The sequence below is a fragment of the Rhamphochromis sp. 'chilingali' genome, assembly GCF_963969265.1.
Source record: "Rhamphochromis sp. 'chilingali' genome assembly, chromosome: 15".
Classification (NCBI taxonomy): domain Eukaryota; kingdom Metazoa; phylum Chordata; class Actinopteri; order Cichliformes; family Cichlidae; genus Rhamphochromis; species Rhamphochromis sp. 'chilingali'.
In genome coordinates this window covers 6,474,373-6,498,515 of record NC_137942.1, presented here as the reverse complement: position 1 = coordinate 6,498,515, position 24,143 = coordinate 6,474,373, and the positions used below count along the sequence as shown (strand labels likewise).

The window sequence follows — 24,143 nt, the reverse complement described above, 5'->3', positions numbered from 1 at the left end:
ATGACGTCACGCCGCCGCTATGTTTATTATGTGGTTTTTAAGCAGCAGCAGCTGCTAGCTAGCATTAAGCCTCGCCTTCAACCATGCGCTGATTTTACAGCTGGCAGGTGAGATCATTTGATGTTTATGCATATCGGTACATACGATAAAGACTTTTATATGTCTGGCCGAAGCAGTTGCTCTGTCGGACAACTATTATGCGACAAAATAAATCGAACTATGAGAGCCGTAAACAACGGAAGGTCGTGTTTTTTTTTCCAGTTAGCTACTTAAGCTAGGTGGGAAGCTAAGTTGGGTCGTAGACAGCAGCGTAAACTACAGTGTTGTAAGTGCAGCAGAATAGCTTTCGTTGTGGCTAGCGTCTAGGTTAAGGCTGTACATCGTGTGGAAAAATCATGACAGGAAGAAAAAGAGGGGAAAACAATAATGACACGGCCCTGAATTAGCCGGATGGCTGGCTGAGACTTCCCTGCTACACGAAACAGCTGTTGACCAACCTTGGTAAATGCTACGTGTATTTCTGTAAAGTAATTCTGACGCCGATGAAACCAGGCCTTGATTTCTGAATTTGTAAATACACCTTGAAAGGTTTATCTCCCCCCCCCCCCCCCCCCACTACAATTCTTCTTAAAAAAAAATTAAAAAGTACAAATGTAAATATGCAACTGCATGCAGCTACTGAGCTTTGAAGTGCTTTCACTAGAGTTTGTGTCTACAAGAATAGAAGAGTAAATGCACAGAAAAACGGGTTGTAAGCATGAATGAGTGTCCTACACAAAGAAGTAAACTTACACTTCAAGAAGGAGGAAAAAAGATATTACACTTATGTTTTCCCCCGTCATCATACAGCCTATGGGTGGAACATGTGAATCAAATCCTGTGTCATGTCGTTTTCATATGTTTTCAAATGGGCTGAAATTAGAAAATTGATCAGTAAATATTTTGACAGTTGAATAACCCAAACCTCTCCTTTGCCCAGTTCCCTTGTTTATCTGCTTTTCTAGTGTTTCATAGATATGTCAGTAATAAATTAATTGTTTGATGCAGTAAACCTGGAGTGAGAAATTGCTAGTTTGTCACAGTTAAGTAAACCCAGTGCTACCATATGGCTGTCTTGTTCAGTGTACTGTAAGACCTGTAGAGATCTCAGAGTGCAATTGACGTTGTTTAGCTGTAACTGAATAGATGTAGAGGAGCCTTCTTGCTTGTTTCAACAAAAAAACCCCCAAAAACGAATAAAAAACAAATTAATATGCTAGAGTATTTCATGGCTTCAACTATGGATGTGTGACTATAGTCTAAGTTTCCATTAAGTAAGGATAATGAGTCTCTGATACATTATATAATAACCCCCCTCTTGCTTTGTTATTTATCAGTTCATAAATAGAAGAAAAATTGGCGAAAAAAAAACTTTACAATGCGCACATTGTTTTTGGCTTAGGCTAAAACCTTTCTGTAGAGTGCCAAAAGGTTTGTGCAAGGGGAAAAAAAACAAACGCAACAGTATTACAGCTGGCTTCCTTTGGATAATGTCATGCCTGCCACCTCATTCAGTGTCTTTGCTGTGCTAATTTTGGTTTTCCTTCAAAGAATAAACACCAGATTATAATAGAAATTGTCAATGACCAGAAATAACAGGAAAATTCCCAAACTTATTCCTAACTCAAAATGGATCTTTGAGATCCCCTATTTTATGCTTGAGTATATAGAACCCTGATTAACAGTGGTTTAAAAAAGTAGTTTTGTTATTATGATGATTTTTATTTGAGGGGGAAAAAAAGTAAACTTGTCTGGGGATAACAACAAATCACATATTTGCAGGAGAAAAACCATGTTTTCATGTAGGAAGTTCTGTGTACATCGACAAGGTTATCTTAGAAAGTTTAGATCAGTTTGTTTAGATCATACTATCACATGCAGTATGAGGCAAACTGTTGAGCAGGCTCTACAGCACTTGGAGCCACATTTGAAATTGTATGCTACGAAATGTCTTAAACCTGTGTTTTCTTCAGGATTAGAGGACAGAGATGGCAGTGTGTGCACTGACCATGTTGGATGGGATGGAGGATGAGGTGACAGCAGCAGGTGGTGTATTGCTTCTGTTCTTGGCTCTCATCTTGGCTTGGCTCTCAACCCATGTGGCTGATCGGGGAGACCACATATTGGGCACGATCCTCACTGTGGGTGCTCATGCCTCTCTGATTGGACTGGGAGGCCATGACAACTACGGTGGAGGGTCAGCTAGTGCCGACACCCCTGAGCAGCAGACGCCTCCACCTTCTCAGGAGAACAAGCCGGACGAAGGAGAGCCGGCAGCTGACAGAGGAGAGGGTGAGGGGACTGTAGAGGGAGCCGAGGGGGTTTGGACAGATTTGTTGCTGGACATACAGAGCAAACAACCACAGGCTGGAAGACTGCTTGTCACTTCTGATGGAGAGGATGATGAGGCTGATGAGGAGGATGAGGAGGAGGAGTTGGAGGAGGAAGTGAAAAAGGCTACAAAGCCTATTCCAATTTTGACCAGCACCACCTCTTCTCCTACCATCACCAGTAGTACCACTTCCATCTCTGTCCGTCTGAAGTTTTTGAATGACACAGAGGAGGTGGCTGTTGTAGAGCCACAAGATACAGTTGGGATACTAAAAAGGTTGGTAAAATAACTGTGAAAATCCACCAAACTTCAAGAATATCAGAATAATTCACAGATGATACACCCATTAGGCAGTTAGCTTAGCATAAAGATTGTGCCACCTTGCAATGTTAATTTATCAAGAGCTTATACTTAGTTTGCTGGCTTACACTGGAAGGCTTTACCTTACTGTTGCTTTTCATGTTTTTTGTTTTTTGCAAAGCTTAAACAAGATGCCACATATTACTCAGTCAGCTTATAAATGTTCATTTAAGGCATATTTTATTACCTTTAGACAGAGCCAAAAGTTTCTTTTATTGTCTTTCTGCTAAGTAAGTTAATTGGCTTATGTCTGAAACCTTGGATTGATTGTACAGGAGTGGTATTGATCTTCTTGTCTAACTCTTGGAAAGAAAGCGCCTTATAACTGCTTTAATTTCTCATCTCCCTTCTTTTCCAGCAAATGTTTCTCAGGGCGGGAGCATCAAATTAAATTAATCTTCCAAGGCCAGCTGCTGCAGGATCCCAAGAGGACTCTGTTATCCCTAAACATCACAGACAACAGCGTGATCCACTGCCACATCTCTCAGACCCTGCATGATTCCAGTCCAGAGGAGGGGGCTCAGTCCGGAACAGGAGCAGGAGCCGGGTCCGGAGTCTCCAGTGGATTCAGGGCGGCAGGTGTAGCCATAAGCACCGGCAGCCTGGTGGTGCCTGTCTTTGTGGTGATTCTTGCTGTCGTGTGGTATTTCCGCCTCAACTACAGGCAGTTCTTCACCGCCCCTGCGACCATCTCCCTTGTGGGAGTCACTGTGTTCTTTAGCTTTTTGATATTTGGGATGCACAGCCGCTGAAAAGGCAAAGAAAGGGCACACACTTATAGTTGAATGTTGTGAGGTGAAATAAAAATAACTACAGCAGTGGGTGAGTGTCTGGAGAGATGTACTGACCATAAAGGGCCTCGGTGCAGATTCTGCAGCTGGTTTGAGAGCGTGCATTTGTGCGAGCGTGTGGGTGGTTAAGTGAGCCTGTTTGTGCATGTACAAAGATAAAAACATGAGTGACTGAGGAGTGTAAGTGCAGTTTAAAAAAACAAAACAAAAAAACAGCAGTGAGTGAGCATTTGCTTTAACTAAAACCTAATTTAGTTCCTATTCAAAGATGTAGTGGTTCAGACCATGTTGTAATACTGGCTTCATCTCATGGCTCTTTATTGCTGTAAAATACTCATTATGCTTTCCTGTGCGCTATTCTTTGAGATGACTTTGTGTTTTAAATGTACAGTAAATACAGTCTACACTTACTACAGGTGAACGGCAGCCACCTTAATTAGCATTATGCACTTGAATTGGGAGGGGTAGCAAAATAGAATTCAGTTGACATCTAGTGGTAAGATTTTACATACTGTACCTTTTAAGAAAACCAACCAAAAAATGGCTTAAAATCATTTGGAACCACTCACTGTTGTGCTGCGTGTGCCAGTTTGAGTCTTTGCCATCATTGTATTATTTGAATGACTCGAGCTCTCTGTATGCAAATATAAATTGTACAACTGCCTCAGTGCAAGACTGTTTCTTTTATGCTACGTAAGAGTAGTTTAATTTAAACATTATGAAAAGATACTGTAAATATATTGTGTATTTTGTGTAAATAAAATTATACAATGAATCAATGTGCATCTGGCACTTGCTGTCAGACTGCTCTGGTTTCAGTTGCATCTCTTATTAAAGCATTTCAAAACAAACCCCTCCTACTAGCTCTTTGTGGTTTAAAGAAGTCAGTCTCATGGTATTGGTGTTTATTTATATACAAACATCAGTATGCATGGCAGTGGAAAAAAAAGAAAAATAATTTATGTATCACATTGTGTTCAGATACAAGTTGTGCACACATGCACTTATTTGTGCTTGTGCATGGAAAAAAAAGGAAAGTCACAACATTGCTTTCTTTTGTCATTGCACTTCTACAGCACAGAAATACACAAAGAGCCACAAATAAACCACAAGCAGTTACCCTTATTCACAAACAGTGCCATGACCATTGGATCATAGTTACCAAATTATCTAAAACAGTTCATTTAACATTAGTGCACATAGCAAGATTTTACTGGACAGATTCAACCGGGCACAGTCAGAAATATAGGGACAAAATCGGGCTTTGGCAGATTGTCACGATTGTGAGAGAAAATTGAAAGCACTTGACTTTAAGGATTGTATTACATGACCCTCAAAACTTGAACAAATGCTTAAAAATAGAGAACCTGGTGAATGTGAACCCTTAATCAGCATCCGTTAATCCACCAAACAGTCTGGTACATGCAGCACCTCTGCGGTTGCAGATGTCGAGATCGCTTTCTGTTCTATTTCTTGGAAATAGCTGGTCCAAAAGCATCTAGAATGCCTTCACAAAGAGACATGATTGTATCTTCAAAACTGCCAATTACGCTGATGTTAAAAAATGTAACAAATGAGTTTGGACAAAAGTGCCAAAATTCTCTCTCCGAAGGCCTTTTAGTGAGACAGAAAGTCACAAAAATGTCCAACCTCATGAAAGGTATATATGAAAATGCAACAAAAAAGTGCAAATAATGAAAGATAAATTAAAATGACTGGTTTAAAACAGGGGTTACTTAAACTATTAAGTAAATCAATAGGTTGGCCTCATTTCAAACTCCACATTCTTATTCTTCGTATGATTAACAGTTGACAGTTAAAGCCCCACATTTCATCCATCTGAAATAAGTATATTTAGCTCCTTTGATTTCTGGTTGGTTGCCTCCTGCAAACAGAAGGTTCTAACTATAGGTGGGTGGGACAGCTGTGTGCTTGAGATGACCTTACTAAGGATATCCCCTCTTGATGAATCGCAGGTGCTTATGCCTGGCACATTGGCAACTTTCCCCATGTTTAATATGAACATTCAATATACATGAAATAAAATAAGAATAAACAGAATAGGTCAACTTTACCTTCCCTCTTTATGAAATCCTGATTAAAATAAAGCATCCTGGATTTGCACTTCAGATTCCACTATAAAAACTGCATAAAGTCTTTGGGTGAGCAATTTCCAATTTAGAAGAAAAACTAATTCTTCTCCAAGACCTGAAAAGTACAGGACTTTGGCATCTACAATATGTAATAAACCTCATAATTTACATCAGACACTGTTGGTTACAAGCTTACAAAATGCAACCTTATCGCTCGTGGTCATTAACAACAAGCTGAACTGCTGGGCTGATCTACTTTTACAATGTAATCTACAAGCAAAGTGAGTGAAAGCACACAGGACAAGGCTTTCTAAGAAGGAAACAAATAAACGTTGAATTCATGATTTATGTCAAACATACATGTACTGTACATGTGCCCCAAAAGCCTACTGGCTCATCAAATATCAAAATTCTGCATTTACACACAAGTAATATGCACATCACCACAAAGGCAGTGACAAATACAAACTTAAATATACCGTTAATGTAAACGAGTTAAATATTCCAAATGACACACATACTTTCACAAGAGTCACATTCTAGGATGCATAGTTTTGTGAAAAGAATGATTACACACACATCAACCGCACGTACACTTACCCACAGGCACGCACGCACACAAAATTGACAGTCACGCTAAATGCAAATCATCATACAGACACACAAACACACACACACGCACGACTGTGCAATACAATGCTAGAATTAAAAAGCCACCGATGAGTACTCCAGTATATGTGTGTCAAGTGTTGAACGTGTCCTTACGACCGAGTCTGAACGCAAAGTCCAAGAAGAGGGGCCGGTCACAGGCTCACCAATGACAGAGTATCTGAAGGTTTTAGAATTTAAGGCCTTTCAATTTAAGTAGAACTTAAAGAAGAAAAAAACCTCAACTTTCACTACCAGCTTGTGGTCTGAAAAGTTTTTTTCAGTTCCAGGACATTGCAGTGCTTTGTATGAATCCAGGTGGTCTTATTATTGATGTCTTTTGTAACTTCAAGGCCCTCCGTAAAATAAAATTTAGAGCACAGGAGATATCATTTACACACAAGTGGTTCATTTTTTTTTCCAAAGATTTATTTCTAAGCTTTTTTTGCCTTTATTGCAAAGGATCGGCTGCAAGAGCGAGGATGACATGCAACATGGGTAGCATGTTCTTTATTTCTATATCTGCATAAAATTATGTTTTGGTTCAAATAATCTACTTTCACTACTTTACAATTTTCTTTAATTGGCTGCAAAGTTTTCTGCAGTGTTGTGTGGAAGCTCCTCATTGAAACAGCCACACAAAGCGTCAACCGAATGCATCAAGTCCTCCTCGATATCAGCTGAAGACAAATATACGTCGTAAATTACGTGTATAGCGGAAGTAAATTCTGTTTTACACTGGAAGTGAGCCAATCCGTTATTGCAGATACTCTGACTGGACTCGGACCGCAATTCTTAAACTCTGTGTTCATAATTTAGGAAGGACAAATCTTTAAATGTAGATGCCTCAGTTATCAAGGCCAAATGATTACTAAGGAACTTCTAAGTCAAGTTTCATCCCATTCAGCTCAGACTTTTAAAGCTTGGTGTGAAAGAAGGGACTTAATAAGAGGAGGCGAGGGCTGGTCTGACAAATTGGCTTATGCTAAATCATCATAGATACTTGAAATAGGAGGTGCTGAGAGTTTGGGCCTCTTTTTTTTGGTCGATATACTGATATTACTCTGAGAGCTGCTGCCGCCGCCGCCTCCAGCCAGGCTTCCACTCCCACTTCCTCCTCCTCCACTGTTCAATGGAAGAGATGGCTTCTTCTTTTTCTTGGGCTTCCGAGAATCTGAATGGTTGGTGCCTGCAACAAGAACAGGAATGTATTTTACTGATAAAACCTACATGTCATAATTACTAAATGAGTGTCCCTTCCTTACTGGCTTTAGATGAAGCAGAATCAGTAGGTGAAATATCAGAGTCCTCCCACTGCAGGCGGCTCATTAAGGGTTGTGCATCTGGAATGTCAAAGCTGTCAGTCTCCACAGCATCTGCATCAGGCAGCGTTGGCCTGTGACATAAAAAACAGACACAGTAACACAGTTTTAGACAAAGCCACACACAGATATACACACAAACAAAATGTCTATATATCTGTCATGTAATTGCACTTTTCAGTTTAAGTTTCTTTTCCATCTCTATGATACCAATAACAACACCACAACTAACAACACCACTATTACTTTTAATAATAACTCTACAACACAAATGCACATTTGCCCAAAATTTTGCTTAGAGTTGTTGGACAAATGTATCTTTGTGTGCTTATTAACACATGTCCTTCTTTCTGACCCACACTGGTTTTTTTATACATGACTTCCTCTCACTGGGTTTTTGATTTTAGGTGAATTCTTGGGGAAAAAAGGAAATGTCTCGAGAATCAAAAGAATCAAATTTCAAGCAAAAACAATAACATCAAAAACTGCTTATTATTGCCTCTATCAATAACAAGATAAATAGCTTCATTTTCTGAACCGTGTGCATAAAGACAAGGCCTGGAAAATTATACTCAACCATTTTCACCATTTCTGTCACTTTGTAGATGAAATATTTTATACATGAACTAAGATGATATTTCTCTTTAAGCGCAGTCTACTCATCTCAGCTGTTAAACCATACCTTCAGACTAAGATGTATGGAGTGGGTTTATTATTATTTTTAGTAAGGCCGATAGGCTGTGGTGTTTATGATAACAAATAGTTACAAGTGAGGGTGCTACAACCACAGATTTTGGTGTCATGTTCCGGTTCACAGGACCAGAAAAACTTCCTGTGGTAGTCTATCGATCTTTCCCAGTGTTTAAAACTCATGCAGCGTTCAGTTCTGTTAACAATGGCTTTACAAGTCATTTACAACAGTGCTTTTGCATAAAAGTCGTTCCTGGCAAGAAAGGCGTCCCTCTGCCAGAGTATTCACAACACCGACCAGCAGCATCGCTCTGTCACTGTCTCCAGCCAAGGCAACCATATCAGCAAACAGTGAACTGTTTGAGCAAACACCTGCACGATGAGGGTAACAACACCAACTCAAACATGACTTTTGTCAAGTGCACTCTAGTTAGTGGTTTTGGTGAGGAACGGGTCAGGGTACACTCACGCGGACGGCCCCAGGAGGAACAACCTGACGGCCCTCCTCTGTTCGTCCGTGTGTTGGGGACATCGCTGAGACCTGGTGGGACACAAGGTGGCATTATACATCCCTGACTGATGGCCCGCCCATACCCACCACATAGTTTTACACATCTCCCTGCCTGCAAGCCAGCAGGGAAGGTGGGGCGGACTGATGGGACACAGTCAGAGACCAACTGATAATGGGCAGTTATGAGTTACAAACTATTAGAGGTTAGTCACTGATGGGTTCCTCATTATTATAAGTCTGTTGTTAAGACCTTTAAAGATTTGGCTCTTCACCTTGGAGAAAAAGAACAGGTCTAAAAGAGATCAATTTTGAGTTGCCACTTGTGTTCCCTTGAGTTAGTTTGATCATACACAATTTTCTTATTTAATTTAAAAAAAACAACTTCCTTATATTTATGTATTTCATTTTCAGCTGTGACTTTCAGTTTCAGACAACAGTTCTAAGCAATTAAGATTTCAAGCTATGAGGACGCTGACCTCAGAATTTAGATTCAATTAGATGGTTAAACCAACATGAATCCAGGTGTTATGTTACCAGAAACTGTGCTGCAGGGAGCTACACAAAAGCAGCTGGCTGTTTTCTCAAAACAGAAAAGGTTTAATTACAAGTTAATCTTTGTGTCAGAGGCTTAGGCAGTAATTACCTGGTACACATCTTCTTTGTGTGCTCAGATATCACCCCACATTGCTGTAGAAACACACAATACTTTAATGATTCACACTTATATAATTAAATCAGTAGTTGGAACAATAAAAAAATGACATGCTTGGGCAGATTCATGAAAATTGCTCACCGTCGTTAGAAGGGATCTGACTTCATCGGGGCCCAAGGTTTCATAACTGATGCCAGTATTATAGTTGTACTGAATTTAAAAACAAAACCTTTATGAGTATAGAATTTACAACACTCTATAGCCTAGCAATCAATTTGATCACAGGAGGATTTGTCACCTTGTAAGATTCGGCACCGACGCCACTTCCAAGCTCACCTGGAATGCATATGCACAAGCACACTGTTCATGTAACAGATTGAGACCACTAAAAGCAAATCAAAATTGAACTATAAATTCCATCTGCATCTAAAAGAAAAATATTTGCATTTCACTTTGAATTGTTTCCTACAACTTTGAGCTATGAACTTGAAAAAACAAAACAACAAAAAACCCAGATAGACTCACCGTTTTTATGTTTCAGGGATTTGGATCTTCTTGGGGAATTTTGACTCTGCACAAACAAAAATGTTAAGATTAAAATAATGTTATGATACACATGAAAAATTCATTTATACTAACAATGTGTAATTTAAAAAACAAACAAAACAAAAACATACCTTATCTGACTTTCTCTTCTTGGCTGTAAAAAGGAAATAAGAAATGTTTATTTTAAGTAACCACCTGGAGATTTCTTTCATCTCTCAGTACAATGCAATCACTCAAGTGCTCACTTTTTTTTTCAGCCCCATACGACCAGTCATTATCATTAAGGTCATCATTGTCTTCCTGATCACTCTCTGATTTGCTCATATTATTACTGCTGGCTAGCCTGTTAAAAGAAGATCAAATAATTAAATTAGAATTTCATGTATAACTTTGGATCACTGCAGGAATTTCTGCTTTATGACCTTCACTGACCGACCTGCGGTTGGCGATGCGGCTGCTGTTGCGTCCCATGCCAAGGCATTTCTCCAAATGTGGAGCAAAGCGAGAAGCTGCTATTAATCTTTTACAGTTGGGACACTCACACTCTTTGTTCTTCCACTGATTGTACACCTGCCCAAATATGTCCACTCCTGGTTGATCCACAATTTCTGGAGGGGAAAAACAAACAAACAAAAAAAAACAGTAAGCAAACACATTGAAGACAGACAGAATAGAAACCAGATCCAATGGCACCAACCAAACTCCTTCATGCTCTCTTGGTCCGTTTCATCCAGGAAGAAATAGCCCTGTTTAACAGCTCGATGCACCTCAAAACACAGGCCCAAACAGGCATCTTCCACCAGCTCAGAGTAGATGTCATGGGCCAGGGCCTACAACAACAAAAACATAGTGTAACACCAAAGACAAACCCAATGTTAGGTAAATGCATGGGTACCTGTATGCACAGGTAATACCTCACCTCCAGCCTGGTGTTGTCTGGGCCTGAGAGGGGCATATCCTCCATTTTCATTTGAAAATCTCTATTGGAAGTCTTGACAGCAAGGTAATAAGATTGATATCTGAGGACTTAAAAGAGATAGGATAGAAGTGAAATCACAGCATGCTTGAAAGGCAACAGATGTAAGGCACACATATTCAAGATACCAGTCGCAAATAACATACTTTAAAAATATGTATTAGCACTTGTTCCAGGTCTATCTTCATCCTGTTGAAAAGAAGAAATAATCGCTGGTCATGTCCAAGATCACCACAGAAGTTTCATGTAAACATATGATAATTAGCGGTACAATCTGACCACTGTAACCCCAAGCCTGAACTGAACATATCAGCACATATCAGCTACAGCAACATCCTGATTTTCACATTACTGGACATCACACACACAGAGAGAAATGTGGTTTTAACTATGTGCTCTAACCAGCTTTAACATTACATGTGTTTGATTGAGATAAACAAGATACCTATGTAGCCAACACGAAAGCTCAAAAATAGCTACATTTTACAAAAACACATTCATTTAAACTACCTCACGAACGACTAGCTAACGTTAGTAGAACCTAAACGCAGGTAGTGACAGTTCCTTAGCAAATTAACTCCGGCTAATATCACCTTTCATGGTTTATATCTGCTGGCCCCACTGCTCTACTAATATGAGCTGAAGGAAAGGCCTTTGTGGCATTCAAATACTAAGAAACAGTGTAGCGACGTTAGGTGTGTTTTAATTTCAAACTGTTTCCTCTTACCCTGTCATGCCGAAAACTCAGCCTGAACCGGGCAGTTTCTCTGAAGGAGGCAACATGACCGAGTCCATCCAAATAAAACGCGTTAGCAGGAGGCCCGGTCTTCAGCTACAGCCATTCTAATAACACGGGCAAAACAAAAAGCTCGATAAAAGTGTTTGCTGTCGCAGGTGTCGGTTAGCAAAACTGACGGTACGAGCGAGGAGGCCGACAAAGCATATAAACCAGCTAACTTCCGGTTGTAGCAATAAAAATAAAAGCTTAACCTGCAAACGTGAAGCGAGTTGCTGGAACTCGACAAAAACAAAAAAGAAAAAAAAAAAAATCAAGAATACAGTCCATGTTGAAATCGTTAAAAAGGATAGAGATTAAGCTAATTTAATCATTCAAATGCTTATAAAATATATAAAATAGTGTAATGTAAGGTAATGTAATGTAAAGTAATGTTGCTAAATTCAAAAATACCAATACACATCATGACTCATTTAATTTTTCTGTCACTATTTGCTATATTAATGTGCATTTTTATATTAACAAGCAAGATGAGGAAATGTATCTTAATTTTTTAAAAATCTAATCTTTTAATTTCTAACTGAAAGAAGAACAACATTTTAAAAACAATTGTTAACATTTTTGTTTAGCCACATATCTTTAACAGCTAGCTACTTGCCAGAATTTTCATATTTACTTTATGAGCTGTCGAGCTCATTTAACATCACAGGGCACGAACAGCCAATTTGAACTAGAAATTGACAATAAATTGTGAAGAAAAACTTTATTGTTCATCTATTATTTAATTATTTTGTCTTAAGGGACAGCTTTATAAGTGGGGAAAACGGTAAAAGCTATGAAAATACAATGTACAGTCTGAAATTTATGCCCTCTATCACATATTCCAAAGCAGTCCAGTGGGCCAGACTGTAATTTTCGTAGGGCCGATTCTGGCCCCTGGGCCAGCAGCAGACAAAATTAGCGCCACCTAGACCAGCTACACTTAAACGCCTTAAACGGATCTAAGAAAACAAACAAAAAATCTAAGGTCCTAATAAATTACATAAAATTATGTTTAAAACTGTGTTTAAAAATTTAGTACAGAAGAAACTTAGTGACCTTCTGGTTATATGGCACCCTGCATAAAAGAAAAATACAAAAAACACAAAACAAAACAAAACAGAAAAAACTGTGGGGAGATTAGTGAGGTATTGAAGAGCGCGTTTATACTTTTACTTTGAAGGTACAGTTCGGGTGTTTCCGCTTTCACAGCGAGGTTTCTTTCAGCTCAGACATCCATAAATGAACGCTAGATTTTCGCTCTTTATCTACAATCTGTTTGTAGAGCCTGGGCGGGCTGAATGAGGTCATCACTTTAACTTTGTTAAATGACAGAAAGTATGTGGACACCTTAACATTACACCAGCATAGGATTATTGGATTCTAGCTCCAGCTACTTTTAAAACCCACAAGATTTTGGATTTTCTCCATCCCAGCTATGCTAGGTGAAGAGTTGGCCCTCCAGTTTATCTTTTATGTGTTGGATTTGGTTAAAGTCAGGGATTCACTAGAGGCCATTTTTCCATTTTGTGGAACTTGATATACACCACCAGAGCAACATCTGACATGAGTTCCTTGTGGGGGATCCTGCTTTACAACATCACATCAAGGTTTGAGTATTGCTTCAGTTTAGTCATGTGTAGCAGAACTACATTTGGGAATCACTGGACACCCCATGATATTAAATTATCACAATACGTCACTCTACATCCAATATTTTTTGCCATTTTGCAATTTTTCACCTTTTTACAAGTCAGATTGTAACTGTTTGCAGAAATGTTGCCACCTGTCAGATGACCTGTGCAATGTTTGTAAGTGTGCAACACTCTGACATCTGAACAAATTGCAATCAGTTGCAGAATATGAAAAAAAAATTCAATATAATCAAAAGGCAGCCACACTTTTTTCTTGTAGATGTCCTATTTTACTTATGCGACTGAGCCATTAGCTTTCCTTGAAGTAGGAGGTAGCTTTGTCAAGTCTAAGCGTCCGCTCTTGGATGTTTTTTCGGTTGAGTCGATTTCATGCAAGAGAGATAAGCCCTCTTGTCTGCAGTTTCCAGAATGTTGATATACTGGCATGCAAAATATCATGACGCTATGCTGTATCCATTCCTCCTAATCAAAACTGCTACAGGTAAAAAAATTTAGTGCAACAAAAACTTTTCTTCAGCATTTTTTGCTTCATGTGATCCATGCCCTGGATCCTGTTTGGTTAAAATGTATTCAGGACCATATATAACAATTCTTAAAACTGTAACCAAGTAGTGATTTGTGTGCTGTCAACATATTAAATAAATCCACACTTTTAACTGTTAAAGGTCATTTATTTGCCCAAATACTTGAACTACAAGGACATAAGAACACCCTCAGCTATATAAAACATCAAATTCTGTCAATTTGTCAGCAGTACAAACTTGTAAAGCTTTGCTGTTTTAGATATCTCTATAAACCAACATAAGGGAGAGAAGAAACAACTAAAACAGGCGAATTTAACCAAAAATTCTCCCCCGTGAGTGAAAGACTCACTGGCCTTTGAAACCACAGATGAGGGCTTGCCAAAATAAAAGTACTAACAAAACAACAAGCACTCAATACAAAAACAGTATTTACAGAAAATTACAGTTGCTTTTTTTTTTTTTGTCTTTTTTAACCCCAAGTCCACTGGCAACTCAGTTTCCTAATTCCCTTTTACAAACTTTCATCATTCAAAAAGGAAATGCTTTGCTTTTCCCTCCCCCAGTTATTTAAATAGTCCACGCTGGTTTTATTTCAGTCTGTGATGAGATTCAAAATGGTCAAAATAAACCCATTATTAACAGATTATTAATAGTTGCCATGTACTTAATCTGTCTGGAGACCCAAAAACACAGTCACATAAGCCCATTTTTAGGTTTTCAATGACATGACCGCAAAGACCTTTGGAGAAAAAAAATAAAATAAAAGATTTAACAATATCTACATTCATGGTGTTGGTATGATGTCCCCGCACAGGCACATACATGCACACTGCTGTCACGTCATGGTATGCAACTAAACGGCAAAAACAACACACATTAAAGCAAAGAAACACGCAAACGCCCTCATATATACAAAGTTCTGTGCATGCATGCACACAAACTCACACAGAGGGACAGATTTACAATAAGTGCACGCTTTTTTTGGGATAAGCATCAGAACAGAACCCATGTGGATTACAGTCAATACTATTAAAACTCGGAAATAAAAATGGACGAGTCCATTCAGCTCAACACCCACGACGAGTCCAGATAGATCAAAACACAACTGCTCACAATTAAAAACAAACCTGGTAGCAAATCGCAATTGAACTGTAAATGAAATGGAAAGCAACAGTTCTGAAGAAAAAGAAAAGCATATTTAACGTTGCTTTTAAAAACAGAGTCAGACTGAGCTTTAAATATGGACAAGTGTTGCAATTAATAATTACAACCTGCTCAATGAACTGAGTAAGAACTGTTAAGACTGATCGACAACAACACGTCAGTTTGGATAAATGAGATTTTTCAGTGACAGACACATGGCAATGTGCAATGTCCTGAAAAGTATTCAAGCCCCATTGGACCTTTATGTTTTATACTGGAACCATAATGGCTAATCCGGCTTTATAACTCTTTTACGGCCAAGTTAAAACAATCCCTGTAAACCAACCTAAATTAAGTCCCAATATAAAACTAAACTGTTTACACAGTTTGACACTACGTTCTAAATCTGGAAGCCCAAACAGCTAGGTAGACATGAAAAGCACCAGCATGCAATCGCAGTCTTGTGTTTTAGATTCGTGTTTAATCTAGACAGAATCTAGCTGAGGGAATATTCCATCACGCCAAGGCTTAGATGAAGTCGATGTCAGTTCTGTGTTGAAAAGCTTTACAACACACCCCAAAAGATGCAGTCTGTTAACTTCCAATAAATGTTGCTATGCCTCCTTACATCCCGATGTGTGTGAAAAGGTCCAATTGAATCTTTGTTGAAAAGCAATAAAACATGAAAAATCCAAGGATTGAATACTTTATAGGCAGTGTAAATTTCAAATGAAAAAACATGGGTATGTAACAAACTCTCAAATTTTCCAGCGACAAAAAAAAAAAAAGACATTCATAATGGCTTGATTTTTTTTTTGTTTTTCCTGAAAAAAATACCACCTCTTTAAGAACCAAATCATAAAATCTACATCGTAAGTCGAGGACAACACAACAATGTTGTGAAAAAAAAAAGAAAAAAAAAAGATTAAATGAAAATCTTTTGTAGAGTGCAATTTTCCAGTACCCCGCATACCCTCCCCCCTGCCCACCTTCAGGTGATCCACCGTACTGTGTTCTTTGGCTCAGCCTGTTCACAACTCAAGCCACCTGTCCTTAACTAATCATCGGAATAACAAAAATAAAAGACTGAACGGGTAATCAATTACCCAACACATTAAAACTCTAACCTTAAACCACTGAAGCTGCAAGTCAAGATTGAAACCAGTGCAGAAATGTTCATGACATCACCAAACCAGTGGGATGCTGTTTTTGGCATACTGTCAGTGGCCCGTGCTGTGAGATGACTACTAGGCTGGGGATGGAATTGAACTGATTTCCAGATAGGGGCAGGGTCTCTCCTTCTGTACAGATCGCCAGTACAGCAACATAAAGTGGGTGAGTGTGAAATGGATGAGGCAATGCAGAGGCTCCCTCTGGTGGTGGGAGGAGAGCAGGGTTGGCACAGTGGCAGAGCTCCCTGGACTCTTGGCTCAGCTCAGCGCTGCTCAGTTTGTCAGTGATGGCGCGTTTCAGTCTGAATCAGAGTCTGACGACCCCTGTGAGTTCGACTCACTGCTGCTGTCCTCCGACTTGTTCTCCTTGTCGTCTGCTTCGTCGTCCTCTTCGTCGTCTTCATCGTCGTCGTCGTCCTTCTTTAAACAAAAAGAAATATATACACGCATTTTCAGCAAAAACTCAAAACCACTGGTTGCAACTATCTCATGTATCTGAGCAGAGAAAACACTCACGTCATCATCATCCTCATCGTCCTCACTGGAAGAGTCGCCTTCACTGGAAGCTTTCTCCTGCTCATCGTCGTCGTCATCCTCCTCATCGTCGTCATCATCCTCGTCCTCCTCCGTATCCTGCAACAAGTGATCCCCCCCTTTCAGATAATGCTAATAACATGACTATAAAAAATTTAAGTTTCTGCTCAACTCAGCTCCAAGACAGTAAACAAAGAAATAAGTCTGTACTCACAGATTTCTTGGCCTTTGCCTTGGGGCCTCCTGGTTTTGCTGTAGTTCTTCTTTTCTGAATGATTTGCGAAATAATAGATCATTAAAATATATCAAAAACAGATATTGCAATTTCAGCTGTTTGTAAATGCTAGCTGTTACAAATCAAAAACATTCCTCACTTGTGAATTATATTCTTTGTAAGTGTTTCTCTCTTGCGAAGACAAACTCTGTGGAAAGACGGAAATAGATTTTTCCAAATGTCTCAAAAACATCTTGCCTCCCCCCCCCCCCCCCATCCATTAAATTCTTCTTACAGCGAGCCACTGTTCCAGTTGGACTTTGTACTGCCTTTGCTTCTCCTCAGCAATCTTCTTGTAGCGGTCCTTGTCCTTCAGTGGTAACCTCTGCCAGCGGCTGCCAATCTCAGCCATCCGCTCTTTCATTGGGAGATGATTCAGCTCTCCATTGGACAGCATCTCCTGAGAGAACTTCTGATATCCATTTCTAGAGTCAAAGTAAAAGGAGAAAAAAAAAAAAAGTCAGGCCTTCGAATCGGCTAAATCAGGCAGCACAGATGAGCTGAATGTCGCAAACTTACGATGGCGGTTTCTTGGGTTCACCCTCAAATTTCATCTTCTTCCCTGAGGCAATGGCAGCAGCAGGCGAGCGCATCTCACTTACTTCTCTCTGTTGAGGACAGGTAAATCAACATTTAGCTCTCACTGGTTTCATATAGAGAAACAGGAGATTTTATTGAGACTGTGTCCTAACCTCATATCTTTTCTGGTCTTCTGCTGCCTTTTTGATCCACATAATCTTCTCTTTTTTCTCCATGGTGCTCCAGGTTCCTTCCATTGCTTTCTGTGCCTTTGGCCGGTCGTTCTGCAAACCACATACAGGCATTAAATCCATTCCCGGGTATGTTATCTGTGTTTCCAGCACTCTGTCATCAACAGCATTACACATCTGTAGCTCATTGTTAACATCAGCATGATTATTAAGTAAATTTCTATTCACAAAAACATCCAAATATTTTAACGATTTGCTATTATACTGAATAATGTGGGCTAAAATACAACAGCTAGTTTGTGGATACCTTAAATCTGGCCAGGTAGTCGCCTATAACACTCTGCTGCCAGATGTCTTGTGCATTTTTGGGCGGATCTGGGAGTCGACTGCGGTCCTCTTTTTCCTTCTTCTCCGATTCTGCCTTCAACACCGATTCTAAGCGCTTAAACTTCTCCTAAATCATTAGAGAAATCCAGCACATCACAAAATAATTGAAAAATCCCACTTTCAGAATAACCTTTGAACTTGAAAGCCTACCGATGCGGCATTTCTGTTCCATAAACTAACACGTTACCTTCTTCTTATCTGGCAGCTCGTTCCACATGCGAGCAAGAAGTCTTGTGATCTCACTGTCAGCGAGGTCTGGCCGCTCCTGCTGCAGTTTGGGACGTTTCTCCTCAGCAAATATGAACATGGCTGAAATGGGTCTTTTGGGTTTTTCTGGATTTGCCTGCAAGTTCCACGTGAGAATATCAGAATAATACATGAAAGCATCTATGTAAATACAAATCTAACTGTAAAGCACACCTGAATTTAAAATTCTTATTAAAATGTTATTGCATTATGCTGCAGTTTTCTCTTTCTGTACCTCTGAAAAACAGACCGATTGGCTCTCTGAACAGTTTCGCACAAATATATTTTCCTTGGCTTCATACCTTTCCGTGTTAGGTGAACATGTAAACAGCTACACTATATATCAGGAAATAACACGGAACAAAATCTGACTCGAGGACATATTGCATTGCTACACTGACAAGTTGTGTTTTTCTTAAATGACTGCATCATTATCAAAAACATAAAAAGTTGCTGTATTCTGGGACATACGTTTGCTTTAGAGTTTTTCTTTTTAGATGCGGGACTATTGGCTCCAGTGCTTTTCTTAAAACCAGTCTTCGCTTCACCCAAGACCCGCTGCTGCTCCTCCTCTGATATACTCTACAGATGCACAGCAAATAAACCACACATAAGAAACACTTCCAGTAAAAACAAAACATGTAAACAATGTTTGAGACTTACACTGAGAAATCTGTTCATCTCAATTTCATACTCTTTTTTCCTCTGAAAGAAAAAAAAAGACAAAAAAAAAGTGACAATTTAGATAAACTTGCTTTATTTATTGACTTTTTCCTCTCGGTTATTCATGATTCTCAAGTCACCTGTTCGCAGCGTTTTTGGTAGGCGTCCTTTTCACCCTGCTTTAGCAGCTTCCACCGCTGACTACACATCACCATACGCTCTGTGCTGGGAACGTCCTTCATGCTCGACATTAGCTCCGCACAGAACATCGAGTAACCGTTTCTGAAAGCATTCAAACACCACATGTTAAAACCAAATATCTCGCAAGGGCAGTGACTCCCTCCCTCAGATGTGTCAGGAGAGTATTTGTAGCCGTGACTCACGGAGGTGGTTTGTCAGGACGTCCGTCAGATTTGTCCTTCAGGTGCCTCTCTGCCTTGGTCAGGGTGGACTTTACGATGTCTTCCTGAGTCATATTTAACTCCGGATGCTGTTGGATGTATTCACGCATCGTCTCCTGGAAGATCGCAAAAAATCCTCAGTTAAAAATTATTTTCTTTTGTCATCTTTTGTCATCTAAGGCAACCACACACTGATTCTTGTCTCACCTCATACTGCTTCTGCTGTTCCAGCGACTTGGTGATCCATTTGAGCCTCTTTTTGTCAGAAAGCTGCGTCCACTGTTTGCCAAGACTATCTTTAATGTCTTTGGTGGTCGCCTGGGTGAGACACAGAAAAAGTTAAAATCTCTGAAAGCGGCTAAAAGTTGCATTCTGTTTGTTGCGCAGCTAAACTCACATCAGGGTGCAGCTTGAGGAAGGCCTTCTTTTCGTGGTTGTACCACAACTGTTGGGGCGTCTTGGGCTTTTCTGGTACATTTGAGCCTTTTTTGGCCATGCTCTCCACCAGGTCTGGATGCTCTTCCCTGTTTAGGCATCATAAAAAAACGTATTAAACAGGTATTATGCATTTTAGGCTTATGTGTTATGACTAGTTTAAAAAAATAAAGTAGTAAATCATCTCACCGGAACTTCATCATACTTTGAACAAATGTTTCCTTATCTCGTAAGAAGTCGTCAACATATTTTTTCTGTAGTTATGAAAAGAAACGTTATTTTTCCAAGGATATTTTTTAGGAAAAAAAACAAAAAACATGATGGTCAAAACAGTGGTGTTCGTCTTTGACTGACCTTCTTTTTATCAGGCAGCTCCCGATACTTCTTAGATAGGATTTTAGTGAGGTCCAGGTTGCTCATCTCAGGGTGCAGCTTTGCATACTTGGCCCTCTTCTCCATAAAGAAACGGAAGTATGGAGTCAAAGGCTTCTTGGGGAAATCTGGGTGTTTCTGCATTTGTGGGAGGGAAAGGGGACGGAATTACTTAAGCCTTGAACTCCACTAACACAACTGGCAGGCCATAAAATCATGTGAATGTTGACTTGAATTCACCTTTATTTTCTTGCCCTTGTATGGGTTCTTTATGTAGTCTTGAGCATCAACTATCAATTCTGTCAGGGTCCTGAATTTACGAATCTGTGTTTGGCAGGAAAACAAAACGGAGAAACTCAGAAGACTTGACTTAACAGAACAATCTGACTTGGAGAAAAATCGATACAAATCAACTCACCTCTTTCGACACCACCTGCCATTTCTGCTTGCACATCTCAGCTGTGTAGGAATTGAAAGCAACTTTCTGCCAGTCCAGGTGGGACTCTGATGTTTTGTATTTAGTCAGGTCTTTCTGTGGAAGAGCCACTTTCATGGCCTCCAGCAGTCTTAAAAGGTCATCCTGCGCCCATACTGTGAAAATGTTAAAAGAGAGAGAGAGAAGAAAGACATAAAAATCACAAAGGAAAAAAACAGATCTGCCCAAAATGTCTTTCAAATTATACATCCTTTTGTGTATTCTGACAAGAAAATTTTTTAATTACTATTCTATTCTTACTATTGGCTTACTATTGGTAAACCATATATTCTAATCTAATCGGAATCAAACATTCAGTTTTAATTGCTGTAATTCTTAGAAGAACTAGTACATTAATCAGGTTTAATACTAAGGTCTTAATATACAAGGTTATGTAAAGTGCTGCCTTGCCATGATTAATCTACATATCAACTCTGTTCAGAAAAACTTGATTTAGCAAAAAAACCCACCTTGGTCTTGTGTCGTTGCCTCCATTTCTCCATTCATTTGCGGATATTCTGTCTTGGATCTGCGAAAAAAAAAAAATCCCATAAGATTATTTAAAAGCATATCTTTTATATATCGACTTCAATCAAGAACCAATCAGCAGTTTATAATATACATATTCGTGTATATTACCTTTAACCAGTTCGTGATCTTTAAAAATAGTAATTAATGTTATTTTGTTTTATTTGTATAAATGGGCTTAATTACCAATTAATGTGGCTAATTCTTCATATAAAAGTAATAATGACGAGTCAAAGTCGTTAAATTTAAATTTGGCTCGACATAATGGTTTATGTTCATTACACCGCCCCTTAAACGTTTACGCTACATGGTGAGACATAGGCTATTGCTTGTGACGGCTTCAAATCTCAAATAACACTGCGGAGGGCTTCAACTAGCACATCTAGCTACGACAACAGGAGTCTCCGTCGAGCAAATTTTGCCAACCGGAATTTGGCGTATTAGTACTGTCCTTATTCCACAACAAAAGTATCGTGGACACACAGGAGCGACCATTTTCTCGCCTGGTCCGCTCAGTAATGGAGGATTTTCTGTCGGAGCTGAGGTTGGGGAGGATCCACGGAAGGAGGAAGCGAATGGACGTGGACGGACGGGCAGCTGTAGGCGACCAGCTGACCACGGACGAGGGATCTGCTTTCGGTCTCCGAGAAAGGGGAATGGTAGCTTGGAAGCACTGCAGCCAAATGCGCCACTCGACAGAGGCGCCTCATCACCGTTGGGCGCTGATCTAGCTCCGCCACGCAAAACCTATAATCTTCTCCTCGTAGTGTTAACTGAGACCGGAGCGATGAAATCGAAAATAACATTCGTTTACAGTAAAGAAATGTGTTTTAAGGCTATCTGCAGGCCGTTTTTATTCAAGTTATAGGCGTTTCAGAGTGGGATTTGCTAGCAAAATCCAGAGCATTCTTCAGCGAGGCGTAACCGAGCTGTGTTCCAATGATGGCGGCTGCTCGTTGTTCATCTTGTCCTTGATGGCCCCAGCTCAATGTGGTGTCAACCGTGTGACCTAGCTACATTTAAACGATCGATTTCACCATTTATGTAACTAAATAACCTCCACGTTGTATATAAGAAACTCTTGAAACATAAAATCTACCTTAAATTTAATTATTATGACAATATGCGTGATATAAATTTGAGTGTTGAGGCATTACACGAGCAAGGACGATTTGACACACCGAATGCGGCTAAAATTGGGACATTTTCTTTTAAATATTATTAGCTATGCCTTTTTAAAGGTTATTTAATACAAGGCTTTAGGCTTTTTGGCATCTAAGAACAATTTCGTGTCCTGCAGAGTAGACCTGGACCACATTGACATTAGCTGCTGTTTACAACCAATCATCTAAATCACGTAACGGTTTTTATTTAGCTGCCTTTAATAAAAAGCAACTAATTTAAATGGTGGACAGCGTAGATGGATTAGTAACAAATTGTAGAAATGCCCGTAAATATCGTGGTGGCTGGAAAGTCTTGCGGAGGCGCAGGAAGAAAGAAGAAAACGGAAAATGTTTTTAACAGGCAAATGTTATCGCGTCAAACTGATTTTATTTTTTTTTTAAACCACGATTCAGTTTTAACCGTAGCTGCTTACAGTTCCGGTTGGAGTATTGTAGCATTAAACGGCATCTAAAATGGTTAGCTAAAGCTCCGAGGAAACATGTTAACAAACCGCGGCTGAGTAGCTTCTCTGGCGCGACAAACAGCTCCAGGTCCGCCATGCTTCAGCTCTGCTCTACAAGGAAACCTACCGTGACAAGGTCCAATGGCGCACTGCAAACACAGAGAAACGGAGCTTAAAACTAAAGCCAGGGCGTCGCAGACTCCCTTCCCTCGATCCAAAAGCGTTTAAGCGAGGGCAAGAAGGCGGGTTCTCCGAGCTCGGTCGTCGGAGGTTCTGGGCTAGCCAGTGAGAGAGAGGGGGAGAGAGAGGGCGAGTCTCTGCACGGTGAGATATTAAACTGAGATCCCTGATGGCTAACCGAGAGAGGCGGCTGGCTGTTCCGCCAACAGCCGCATGGAGGTCTCGGCGCGGAAACCACCGTTTATTCTCCTACGCAAATACTCCCTGTATAGCAGGAGCAGGCGAGTTTCGATGAAGGGGTTAGCTCAAAATAGTCCTTTTTCGTGTTATTTTGAAAAGAAATTTATCACGTTTACCCCGGGGTCTTACGTCCAGTTCCTTCCCCGCTGTTTGGGACAAGAAATTCGGGTATGGCCGCCGTCGTCTGTACCCTACCACCGTCGGTTTATTTCGCTACTACAAAGAAGCTGCCGACCGAAGCGCTTTACGAGAAAACAAAAACATGCATTAAATGTATATTTATCGCGTATATATATATTTGGTGGCTTTTTCGCGGTTTGTTTATCACGTACGCGCATTGTATATTGAAACCGATCGGCTGTTGTGTTGGCTTACCTGTCTCTCAGCGTGAGTCTCGGTGTCGCTGTGGAGGAAGAAGGGGAGGGTTGAACGATAGCCAGCACTGCGCCGTCGGTCCTGGGCTCCAGTCCCCGCAGAGATGGTCCTTCCCCCCCGCCTCCATCTCACTCGCCGTCTCCCTCCACTCAGCGCGCAGCAGCTCTTCTCTCTCCATCCAACCATTTCGCTACGCCGAGACCTCCACATTTTTTCCGATCTCTCAGTTTGAATACAACCGAGGGCGATTATTTTTACTCCCGCAGGCCGACCCCGTCACATCTGCAGCGAAGTTTGAACCCACCGAATACTTTATCGGGTCACCGAGAGTGCAATGAAAGCCAACGTTTTACAGGTGATTGTAAAATTCATGCAACTCAATCAACTCACGTTTTTCCCTCAGATTTTTTTATATCAACTTAAAACCGAAACTTCACAAATTTTACTTAGAAACGCCAGATTTCCAC

At 40.1% G+C, this 24,143-nt stretch overlaps 3 protein-coding genes across 6 annotated transcripts; 1 reads left to right on the top strand and 2 right to left on the bottom strand.

Annotated features, from left to right (window-relative positions):
• The first annotated feature begins 23 nt into the window (after window positions 1-23).
• Window positions 24-4,373, top strand: tmub2 (transmembrane and ubiquitin-like domain containing 2). Its single transcript, XM_080905517.1, has 3 exons — window positions 24-107; window positions 2,013-2,647; window positions 3,090-4,373. Exons 2-3 carry the CDS (start codon window positions 2,028-2,030, stop codon window positions 3,481-3,483), a joined length of 1,014 nt encoding a protein of 337 aa, XP_080761643.1. The 5' UTR covers window positions 24-107; window positions 2,013-2,027; the 3' UTR covers window positions 3,484-4,373.
• Window positions 4,374-5,947: 1,574 nt separating this feature from the next.
• atxn7l3a (ataxin 7 like 3a) lies at window positions 5,948-11,904 on the bottom strand. The gene is made up of 14 exons (XM_080905320.1): window positions 11,688-11,904; window positions 11,107-11,149; window positions 10,904-11,010; window positions 10,682-10,814; window positions 10,421-10,592; window positions 10,230-10,327; window positions 10,116-10,138; window positions 9,964-10,009; window positions 9,737-9,774; window positions 9,580-9,648; window positions 9,430-9,473; window positions 8,745-8,816; window positions 7,529-7,659; window positions 5,948-7,452 (listed from the first exon to the last, which is right to left on the bottom strand). The coding sequence occupies exons 3-14, from the start codon at window positions 10,952-10,954 to the stop codon at window positions 7,244-7,246; spliced, it is 1,086 nt and encodes a 361-aa protein (XP_080761446.1). The 5' UTR covers window positions 10,955-11,010; window positions 11,107-11,149; window positions 11,688-11,904; the 3' UTR covers window positions 5,948-7,243.
• Window positions 11,905-14,691: 2,787 nt separating this feature from the next.
• ubtf (upstream binding transcription factor) lies at window positions 14,692-23,816 on the bottom strand. Of its 4 annotated transcripts, none has more exons than XM_080904347.1 (21): window positions 23,677-23,816; window positions 21,197-21,255; window positions 20,670-20,842; window positions 20,492-20,575; window positions 20,234-20,389; window positions 20,069-20,133; window positions 19,842-19,968; window positions 19,652-19,762; window positions 19,427-19,560; window positions 19,184-19,325; window positions 19,044-19,085; window positions 18,852-18,962; window positions 18,322-18,477; window positions 18,055-18,201; window positions 17,730-17,840; window positions 17,557-17,645; window positions 17,273-17,462; window positions 17,138-17,185; window positions 16,978-17,031; window positions 16,746-16,862; window positions 14,692-16,649 (listed from the first exon to the last, which is right to left on the bottom strand). In XM_080904347.1, exons 2-21 carry the CDS (start codon window positions 21,231-21,233, stop codon window positions 16,527-16,529), a joined length of 2,217 nt encoding a protein of 738 aa, XP_080760473.1. In that variant the 5' UTR covers window positions 21,234-21,255; window positions 23,677-23,816; the 3' UTR covers window positions 14,692-16,526. The 4 variants fall into 4 exon arrangements, with proteins under 4 accessions (XP_080760473.1, XP_080760476.1, XP_080760475.1 ...); XM_080904350.1 differs by lacking the exon at window positions 23,677-23,816 and adding an exon at window positions 23,009-23,159; XM_080904349.1 differs by lacking the exon at window positions 23,677-23,816 and adding an exon at window positions 22,930-22,951.
• Between the last annotated feature and the right edge of the window lie 327 nt (window positions 23,817-24,143).

Excerpts from the sequence above, each read along its gene's own strand:
- ubtf (XM_080904347.1), bottom strand. The coding sequence starts at position 21,233 with ATGAATGGAGAAATGGAGGCAACGACACAAGACCAAG. Across the intron at positions 17,841-18,054 it reads ACTACCTGGCCAGATTTAAG|AACGACCGGCCAAAGGCACA; the intron begins GTATCCACAAAC and ends TGTGGTTTGCAG. Across the intron at positions 17,186-17,272 it reads AACTGGAACAGTGGCTCGCT|AGTTTGTCTTCGCAAGAGAG; the intron begins GTAAGAAGAATT and ends GTCTTTCCACAG.
- atxn7l3a (XM_080905320.1), bottom strand. The coding sequence starts at position 10,954 with ATGAAAATGGAGGATATGCCCCTCTCAGGCCCAGACAACACCAGGCTG. Across the intron at positions 10,010-10,115 it reads AGAAGAGAAAGTCAGATAAG|AGTCAAAATTCCCCAAGAAG; the intron begins GTATGTTTTTGT and ends TTGTTTGTGCAG. Across the intron at positions 7,453-7,528 it reads TTCTGCTTCATCTAAAGCCA|GCACCAACCATTCAGATTCT; the intron begins GTAAGGAAGGGA and ends TTCTTGTTGCAG.
- tmub2 (XM_080905517.1), top strand. The coding sequence starts at position 2,028 with ATGGCAGTGTGTGCACTGACCATGTTGGATGGGATGGAGGATGAGGTG. Across the intron at positions 2,648-3,089 it reads ACAGTTGGGATACTAAAAAG|CAAATGTTTCTCAGGGCGGG; the intron begins GTTGGTAAAATA and ends CTTCTTTTCCAG.